This window comes from Castanea sativa, chromosome 9 (genome assembly GCF_040712315.1).
Source record: "Castanea sativa cultivar Marrone di Chiusa Pesio chromosome 9, ASM4071231v1".
Lineage (NCBI taxonomy): Eukaryota > Viridiplantae > Streptophyta > Magnoliopsida > Fagales > Fagaceae > Castanea > Castanea sativa.
Window position 1 is genome coordinate 8,807,539 of NC_134021.1, and position 10,861 is coordinate 8,818,399.

The window sequence follows — 10,861 nt, forward strand, 5'->3', positions numbered from 1 at the left end:
GTCTATCACACACATATATGGTGGTAGCAACTGATTTTGTTGATAATTTTTTTCTTTTTATATTTCTCATAAAAGTGGAATTAAAGTTTCTATAATGGTTTATTAACAAATATCTTAAAGACACTCAATAATAGAACCATTAAAAATATCAGTGGTCCTCAATTTTTATTTATTTATTTTTTAATTTTGAAGGACAGTGGTCCTCAAATTTGATTAAGGACCACTGGGAGGGTGAGTTCCTTAATTAGTCAAATTCGTAATTCGTATTTTTGAAGTAATTAGTCAAGTCCGTACTTGAAGTTAATCAAAGAAATCCATAATAAACAAATATTATTTAGGAAAATGATCGTTGGAAATTGCCCATGGGCACGGTGTAAAGGGGCTTTCCTCACTAGGCCCGCAAAAGTAGTAATCATTGTCACCTGTCAAAAAAATAAAAAAAATAATTCCTAGACCTCATATTTATTATCTATATATATAAAATTTTCCGTACACTTGATTATGCAATTTTTGTTTGTAATTATCTAATTATACGAGTGAGCTGTACATAATATGATAAATTGATAATATCCACATCATATCCACCATATGTCACATCGTGCCTTCAAATTTTATTGTATTTTTGGTATAAAAATGCCAAAGAAGATGTACAATTTTGTTATACATTATATATGGTCCCCCATTTCCAGAGACATGCCTACTCACCTTTGGTCGCTAATGAGAAGCAACTTAGGTTACAGGTATTATCATGTATAAGCATAATAGCAAGGGCATCTAGTTTAGCCTTGGTTAACCACGGATGGTCTCTACCAATTGGATGCTTGACTCTAGACTCTAGAGTATGGTTTTAAAAAACTAGATTGGACAGGTCGATTCAATCGGGAACCAAACCTTAAACTGGTCGACTAAAAAGGCCAAAACCAGTAAAAACCAAGAATTATTGGATCTTTTTTGATTCTTTGATTATTCCGATTTTTAAAACCATGCTCTAGAGCCAATTAGACATTGAAATCAAATGTGGTATAAGAAAAATTGATGTTGTCTTTTATTTATTTTTATTTATGTAAAAACGATGTTGTCTTCTATTTACTTGTTTGATTTTTACTCATAGTATTTTATGCTGTCTCATGTTGTGAATGATGTCATTACTCACTACATTAATAATTCCTCAAGTTATATGTGTTAGTGTATAAACTATAAAAGTGATGGATAATCACATTATAATATGATATACACCCTCACTCGTGCAATAACCTCCAATTGATGGGTGGTTGCCGTTGCTTTAATAACGTTTCAGTAGAAAATATATTTAACGTTAAGATAGTTATTAAATAAAGAGTTGTGTCTTTTAAATAAATGCTTGTGGGGTGTGGGAAGCAAGGGTCGAGGTTCAAGTCTCCAGGAGAGAGTTTTACATACATATACACTTAGATTAGGCTAGAGTAGAAATTCTATCTTGTATAAAAAAAGAAGAAGAAAGAGCTATGTCTATTACCAAAAGACAGGATGAAGTCTATAAATATTGGGATTTCAAATTTATTTGATATGTTGAATTTATTTGATACGTTGAATTTATTCTTTCTATTATTACATTGGTAATTCACACCTTAGGGATTACCATTCACACCATTGAGACCAACAATATGTAGATTGAAAATGAAAAAAAAAAAAAAACCTCACAACTAGAAACTCAAGGATAAGCTCATGAAGATAAAATCAAATATAAACTCTCCGTAAGGAGTTTTTTTTTTTTTTTTTTTTAATTTTTAATTTTTTACTTTTTTTAAGTTTAGGCTCAAGGAATTAAGACCCACTCAATGTTATTGAAATGCAGGGAGACCTAGGATTTCAAATTAGGGGGGCCGAAATATAAGAAGAAAAAAAAATCCAAATAGGCATCTGATGATGCACGGAAAACCAGTAGGTTGAATGCTCCAAGCTTCAATGAGCTAGTGATTGCTTGGAAGGCCTGAAAAGAGAAACAATATCAAATGAGACCGGGGTGAACCGGCCAAGAACCCTCTGATGCTTAAGTTAGTTTTTTTCTCTAGGATTCAAGAATTCCAACTTTGTAGGAGTTGTGAAAACTTACCTTCATTTGGTGTGGATGAGTCCTTATATAGTGGGCTTTGGAGTGGTTACTTGTCTAGTAACTTCTTCAATATTTGTGAAAGCTAGAAGATTCAGACTTAGACTTAACTTCCACAACTGCTATAAAAGTTAGAATGTTCAATCTTATCTTCTATAATTACCATAGGAAGTTAAGTACTTAGTAGCGATGAACAAGGATATGGTTGATGTTTCAAAATAGTAGCATGTGATCCAAACTACAAGCTTTTGTAGATAAATCCATTTATGGAAATTTCCTAAGTATTGGGGGGGGGGGGGGGTTGTCTAGACACTTTCTTGATAGACGACCTTCTTATTTTGGCCTGACTTTTGGTTCTGGACGACTCTTATGGATGAACTGGAGATGGTTCGATTTTTAGTTTCCCCTAGTATCTATATAGTACTAACAAACTATTAGCCAAGATCAATACAAAAAATTATTTTTTCTTAATATATTAAGATGCAGTAATCTACCAATAAAGACAAAAAAAACACAAAATAATATTGTTTCTTAAGAGCATCAACTGTTGCCAAAAAAAAATATTTTCACAAACCAAAATTTACTTTTGCTACTTTAATATAGTATTTGAAATGTCTCGTACAGTAGTGTTTTTAGTATTTGGTATTCTAAATACTAAATATTTAACAATTAAAACACCTAATGCAGTACTCTAATATTGGGTTGATTGAGATTTTTTATTTTAAAATCTTTTTTTTGTTAAGTTTTTGAGTTGGATAGTTGCTAGTTGGGCTAGGCTAATTAAAAGGGAGAGGGTTTAAGTTTTTAGAAAAGTAAGGCTAGAAATAAAAAAAATATAACCAATAATTTTTTTTTCTTTGGGCTGGGGGGGGGGGGGGGGCTCGGGAAATGACTATCTCTCCCTGTGGAAAATGTGCAAAGTGGACCCTTTTATAGGTAGGCTAAGGTTAGGGTTGATAATAAAATAATTAAGTAAGGAAAAACTATAGCAAATTTACTCGAGTGAGGGTCAAGCAAACTTTAGCGATGTATCTGTTTTGAGGTCTTAGATGATCTGCATTCTAATGAAAGAAGTTTCACTAAAAAAAATTATTATGGCATAAAAGATATTGAAAAAGATCATTAACTCATCATATTTTAGCAGATCATAACCTTATCATTTTTGAAAAGATATAAAGAACAAGCCTTAACCCTAACACAATTTTATTAGTACAACTCAAATTTGATATGTTTTGGCAATAGAATTTACCAACATATCTTTCTCTAAAAAAGTTTGTCATGGTGTAAAAAGATATTGGAAAAGATTATATTAACTCAACATCTCAGAGCAGATCACAACCTGTGATACCCCAATTTGATTGATTGTGCGATGTGTGTGGGTGTGTGATGAGCCCCACATTGTGACTAGTCCTTTTGAGGTATAACGCAGATGTCGCTAGCGTTTTTCCTTAGGTCGTTACTTATGGTATCAGAGCCGGCCTGGTAATCCCGTGTGGGCTCGGATACACTACCCCACAAAGTGGGCCCTAACGAAGACGTTAGGGATTTAAGTGGGGGAGATTGTGATACCCCAATTTGATTGATTATGTGATGTGTGTGTGTGTGTGATGAGTCCCACATCGGGTATTTACTGGGTTGAACTGGGCTTTATTAACAACTGCAAAGAGCCTCAATTGTGACTAGTCCTTTTGAGGTGTAGCGCAAATGTGGCTCGTGCTTTTCTTGGGTCGTTACACAACCTCATTATCTTTGAACAAATTATGAATATTAATACGATCTAGATTCAACTCTAACACAATTTTATTAATATGACTTAAATTTGACATGCTCTGTGATCAAAGGAGAAAAAAAAAAAGAGTAAAACCAATCGATGAGATATTCTTCATATTTTTTTATTATGTTGTTCCGTACGTGGACTTACTAATAATACAAATTAAATATTACGAAATATCATGTGGACCAATGATTAAAAGAAAAATGCATTTAGATTAAGACCCAATTATGTCATTATCAAAGATTGCTTCATTTGCGTGTTTATTTCAACTTGTCCGAAAAAAATTGTTCCCAAAGATTTGTCACGTACTCAGGTTGAACTGCTATAAAAAAACCACCAACCTAGCTAGTTTCAACCCAGCATATCCACCAACCAGACTAATAAAAAAAAAATGGAGCAAGTAGCTCTGGGATTAGTCATAGCTCTAGTGCTATGGATTGCATCGATAGTGCTAATAAGAGAGCGGAGACACCGCAGATTAGAGGAGATAGGTCAGCTTCCACCAGGGCCTAAATGTTGGCCAGTGGTTGGAAACATTTTCCAACTGGGTTGGTCACCCCACGAGTCATTTACAAAGCTGGCTCGTGAGCACGGTCCTATCATGACACTTTGGCTAGGGTCAATGAGCACGGTGGTGATCTCGTCCGATGAAGTGGCTCGCGAGATGTTCAAGAATCACGACGTGGTTCTTGCCGGCAGGAAGATTTACGAGGCCATGAAAGGAGACTATGGTAATGAGGGCTCTCTCATTACGGCTCAATATGGACCTCACTGGCGCATGTTGCGCCGCCTTTGCACCACCGAGTTTTTCGTGGCACGCCGCCTTGAAGCCATGCGAGGTGGTATACTAATTAATCACTTAATCTGATATGTAGAGTGTCATTCATCTGTTTATATTTTCTAACCATTATGCTAGTTTTTCATATGATCATGTATTTTTTTTTTAATATATATTTTTAGGTTGGTTACTGGTAGATGTAATTTGAGTAGTCCGCGCATGGGTTGCCTCAGTGGTTAAGTGGTTAAGGGGACGAGTTTTAAACCCAAATGCCTTAGTTCAATATATCCCTAGCTAGGCATTTATCCCAACCTAATCAATGCATGAGTAATTTTCTCTCACATTTTTATTTACTAGTCGTTAACATGTGAAATGCACGGAATAATTAAATTTAAAATCACATATAATTTTTAAAAAATAGAATCCTGTATGAAAAAAACTACTAATTAAAAGTTAAAAAAAAAAATTATTTTATAATTTAAAATAGTTTCTCATAGGTATGGTATAGGTATCAACCATGTAGGATGTATATTTTAAATTAAAAAAAAAACCATAATGGTGGATGGTGGCTGCTTTTGTTTTATTATTTATCAAAAAAAAAAAAAGAATTTGATAGGATATGAACAAATAAATTGTAGTAGAATTTGAATAGTTTCCCATAGGTATTGTATAGGTATCAACAAAGTAGGATGCATATTTTAAATAAATAAAAAAGAAAAAACTTTGTCTTCTAACTCTCACATGCACTAACGCTACACCACCACCATATGTATAGAGGTTATTACATGCCCGTGTTTAGTTTTTTATCAATGTGAATTGTCACTTTTAATATAAATAAAATATTCCCATACTTTTTTTTTGAAACCCATGGACTATACTTTTTTTTAAAACCCATGGACTATATCACAACATTAATATAAAATTGATTATCGATGACAGAAAATTTATAGTAGTTTTGACGATCAGGAATAAGCTCTTCTTCTTGTTATTGATGAATTTTTTTATTTTATTTTTATAGAGTGGTTTTTCCAAGATCATATGAGGGTTCTATATATAACATAATTAGTAAAAATTACACCAACGTTAGAGAAAATTTGATTGATGAAATTGTTAATTATTAAATCAAAATTACGATTGAATCTAATGTTTTAATCGTAAAAACAAATTTTTACAATTAAAATTTTCACATGTAGATTTTTCATATTAATAAACTCACTCACAAGTCACAACGATAATAATATTATAAAGTAGTAATCATAGAGAGTTAGAGCATGAAAGATAGCAACATGTCCTTACCTCTGCATTTACTATAAGCTACTCCATGGATACAATATTACAAACGTTGCAAATTTGAGTGAGTATGAAAGGTTTCGACCTTGGCAGGAGTTTATATTTGTTGAAATTTTTGTTATAGAATTTTCAAGCTGAAGTAAAATTTTCAAGCTCTTGTAAGTTGAGCTGGATGCATAAGTGGCCAAATTATTCCATAATTGAGTTTTTAGCCTTTATTATTTTATCTTTGTATTCTATGCTATTCTTCAAAATATTAAGGGGTGTTTGGTTGAGTAGTTTGAGATGAGATTTTTGTAGTTTTTTGAAATTTGTGTGGATGAAAAAGTATGTGAAAATGTGTGTAAAACTGTTTAAAATGTAAAAATGTGAGTTTGGGATGGGGTACCAAACAGACCCTTATTTATTAATACAATAAGCGAAAGTTTCTCAAAAAAAAAAAAAAAAAATATATATATATATATATATATATAATACGTGAAAAAAATACTTAAATAAAAAGAGTAGAAGTTTATATTTTTTGAAATTTTCGTTATAGAATTTTAGTTGAAGTAGAATTTTCAAGCTCTTAAAACATATATCTAATAGAATTTTACTTAAACTAAATTATTGTAACACTTGATAAGATAATTACACGTTGAAGAGAAATAACAAATATATAAAATATAAAACCTAAAATAAAAAGAAAAAAATAGTGGTGACGTGAAAAATTGTGGGAGTTCTCGAGGCTTCAGTTATATATATATATATATATATATATATATATATATATATATATATATATATAAATGAGTGAGTATGAAGGGTTTCGACCTTGGCAGAAATTTATATTTGTTGAAATTTTTGTTATAGAAGTTTAACTGAAGTAAAATTTTCAAGCTCTTGAAACATATTGACATTAATTAGCATTTGGATGTTTGTGAATTGTAAGTTGAGCTGGGTGCATAAGTGGCCAAAATATTCCATAATTGAGTTTTTAGCCTTTATTATTTTATCTTTGTATTCTATGCTATTCTTCCGAATATTATTTACTAATATAATACGTGAAAGTTTCTAAAAAATATATATATATATAATATGTGAAAAAATACTTAAATAAAAAGAGTAGGGGTTTGTATTTGTTGAAATTTTCGTTATAAAATTTTAGTTGAAGTAGAATTTTTAAGCTCTTGAAATATATATCTAATAGAGTTTTACTTAAACTAAATTATTGTAACATTTGATAAGATAATTACACGTTGAAGAGAAATCATAAATATATAAGATATAAAACTTAAAATAAAAAGAATCTAAAATAAAAAGAAAAAGAAAATAGTTGCGACGTGAAAAATTGTGAGAGCTCCTAAGGCTTCGGTTATATATATATATAGATTATAATTGAGAGTTCTTATTTCTTTTAGTATTTTGTATTTCCAAAAAAATTTAGCTGACACCATTTTTGTAGCATAAATTTTGCCGTAAGTTTGATATGGTTGATTTAAGTAGTTGAAAAAAAGTGTTGAATCTATGTAAAGATGATAGATAGTTGCTTATAATTGGCTACATCAAAAAACTACAATAGCTCTTTTTTTCATGTAATTTTGGTGCACATATATAATTCCGTTTCAAAGAACTTAACTAGGGCATAATGAACCAAGAATGTTTCCTTTTGGGTTTTGGACTTGCCAATTTTTATTCAGAAAATGCTACAGCAGATAACATTTGGCTATATAGAACTGTATAATTTATTTTAAAAATATATATATATTTTTTTTTATACCTTCCAACAGGTGTACGTGGGAGGTGCATCGACCACATGGTACAATTCATGGAAGAAGCTAGTGCATCTGGTACCAAAGCCATCGACGTTGGGAGGTTTTTCTTCTTGATGGGTTTCAATCTTATAGGAAATCTTATGTTTTCAAAAGATTTGTTGGGTCCCAAATCGGAGAGAGGGGCAAAGTTTTTCTACCATGCAGGCAAGGTGATGGAGTATGCTGGGAAGCCGAACTTGGCTGATTACTTGCCAATTCTAAGGTGGTTTGATCCACAAGGTTTAAGGAGGAAGACCCAATTCCATGTCGAAAGCGCCTTTGAGATCGCGGGAGTGTTTGTCAAAGAGAGGATGGAAGGCATGGAATGTGGAATTACGGAAGAGAAGAGGAATAAGGACTATCTAGATGTGCTTTTGGAGTTTCATGGTGATGGTGTGGAAGAGCCCTCAAGTTTTTCTTCAAGAACCATCAACGTCATAGTCTTCGTAAGCCTTCTTCTTCTTCTTCTTCTTCTTCTTCTTCTTATTATTATTTAACAGTTAAAAGAAATTTATATTATTTCTAACTTAAGATATCATTTTCAAAATCTTTTGTAGGATCTAATTTCCATGTAATAGCCACAAATATTGCGTACGTATCTAGGTTGGTTTTGGGGTGGGTTGGAAATGTTTACTAATTCTAATGAAATTGCTCCAATTTTAATGAGATAAAAATAAAATATAAAGAAAGATGATAACTATGAGAGTACTAAGAGAGAAATAAATACTAGTGTAAATTTTACTTTATAACTATAAATAAGTGAAATATAAATTTTAAAAAATACATTAGGCATGAGATGGGGCTGGGTAAGCTGAGACAGTGGAGCAAAACTCATCCCTATCTCTGCCAACGCCACATCATCTCTTTAAGGCAGGGAAAAACCGCACAAGACGAAATAGGTTAAGACCGGTCATGATGTGCAAGTCATTTTGGCCATCCCTAACTATGAGAATATATGTAAAATTTTTAGGGCATGTGGCAAGGGTCTTCATACTTGGATGCTACGTCGCAAATCCAACTAAGGGCATTTGCTTGTTTGTTCGTTTATTTATTGATAATCAAGTAAAATTTTAATATAACACAAGCTGAAAACCAGCACAATTACAAAATTCACACAGCCCATAAGACTTGAGATGCAACCACAAGCCCCAAGAAGAGACTAACAACAGATAGCAATATCAAAACTTGAGGAAAAAAACAAAAAACACTAAATAACTAGAAGCAACCGATGGCATATTATAGGCTTTTGCTTGTTTGTTTTCGTGTATGTATAGCTGTTGCGGTTATGCAGACATGCACAAAATACTCATTAAAATTACTACGTTTTCAGGAGATGTTCACTGCGGGGACTGACACAACGACAAGCACTCTGGAGTGGGCAATGGCAGAGCTCTTCCACAACCCTGAAACGTTGAAGAAAGTCCAAGCAGAGCTGAGAAGCACCATAGATCCTGATAAGAAGCTCCAAGAGAATGACATTGAAAACCTCCCATACCTAAAAGCTGTCATAAAGGAAACACTAAGGCTACACCCACCTCTCCCTTTCCTAGTACCACACATGGCCATGGACTCTTGCAAGATGCTAGGCTATAATATTCCAAAAGAAACACAAATCCTAGTCAATGTTTGGGCAATTGGACGAGACCCCAAGACGTGGGATGAGCCTTTGGTTTTCAAGCCAGAGAGGTTCATGGAACCAAATATGGTGGATTACAAGGGGCACCATTTTGAGTTCATACCCTTTGGATCTGGGAGACGAATATGTCCAGCTATGCCACTTGCCTCTCGTGTGCTTCCACTGGCTCTAGGGACTCTCTTGCACTCATTTGATTGGGTTTTGGCAGATGGGCTTAAGCCTGAGGAGATGGACATGACCGAAAGGATGGGAATAACACTCAAGAAAGCTGTCCCATTGAAGGCTATACCAATTCCATACCAATGTGATTGTTCAAAAGTAGATGATCTGTTAAATGAGAAATTATTATTTACATTAGAGGACGGTTGATGTGGTCATTCTTGACCGATGAGATGATGTCATTTATGTAAATGTATGTGTGAGCTCCCTAATTAGTACAAAGAATAAAAAATAAAAATTACTAGATGATGTCACATTTGCATAAATAACATCATTTTATTAGTTGGGAGGTCAAAAAAGACTACGTCAGCCGTCCTCTTGATGGACCTAATAATTTCTTGTGTTAAATAGGTTTTTGGGCTGAAAAATCGCAACAAGCTAGCTACTTGCATTTTTCTTATATTGGTTGTTTGTGTTGCAGTGTGAATGGTGAAAAACTGAAAAATCATAACTATATATATATATGATGAAAGTTGTATTTCTGCCTACACTTGTTTGATTTTATCATGTTAATGTAGGAAAAATTGGTTTTGCATCTCATACAAAACTCACAGCAAAAGCAACACAAGGTTTTACTTCATTCATGAGAGATAACATGTAACCTTGAATTCTAGAATAAAAGACAGAAAGTGTACCTTAATACAGTAAAATTAAAAAACAAGACTTGAGAATATTTTCAATTTTCATCCCAATTCTACATGGTGCCCAAGGTGGGTGGTCTCTCAATCAATTCTTAAGTATGTTGATTTTCCAAAAGAAAAGTGTTCTTAAAGATCACGTACATTTTAATTGACTTGGCAGTTATTTTATTTAATAACTCTTATGAAATAAACAACTGAGACTCTAATTGAGTTAGTCTTTTAGGCTAGCCCAATTGGGCTTTAGTATGTGGCTTGAGATGGGACCAAAGGGACAAATAAGACTAAATCGTACAGTTTTATGAAACCATGTGCTATGGCTCGAATCCGTAGTCAATCCTATTTTCGATAGGAATAGTTGACAATTGAATCCAATTTTTCCTATTATTTTCGTATTCGTAATAGTGCGAAAAGAAGGAAGGCCTGACGCCAAGCTCTAATGGGTCTCGGGCTTATCCGTCAACTTTTGACAAGCCCAAAGTTACCATTAATTATATAACATGTACCACTATGAAAATATGATTGCACTCTAGGCCTTATTAATAAATTATATCTCAAGACTCTAATATGATATCATTTGAGCCGTAAACGAAATATCCATAGTGAACAAAGTCATAATAAATTGTCACTTTGTAAACAACTAT

At 32.9% G+C, this 10,861-nt stretch overlaps 1 protein-coding gene across 1 annotated transcript; it reads left to right on the forward strand.

Annotated features, from left to right (window-relative positions):
• The first annotated feature begins 4,235 nt into the window (after positions 1-4,235).
• Positions 4,236-9,992, forward strand: LOC142611259 (iridoid oxidase-like). Its single transcript, XM_075783334.1, has 3 exons — positions 4,236-4,702; positions 7,701-8,170; positions 9,055-9,992. Exons 1-3 carry the CDS (start codon positions 4,255-4,257, stop codon positions 9,727-9,729), a joined length of 1,593 nt encoding a protein of 530 aa, XP_075639449.1. The 5' UTR covers positions 4,236-4,254; the 3' UTR covers positions 9,730-9,992.
• The last annotated feature ends 869 nt before the right edge of the window (positions 9,993-10,861 follow it).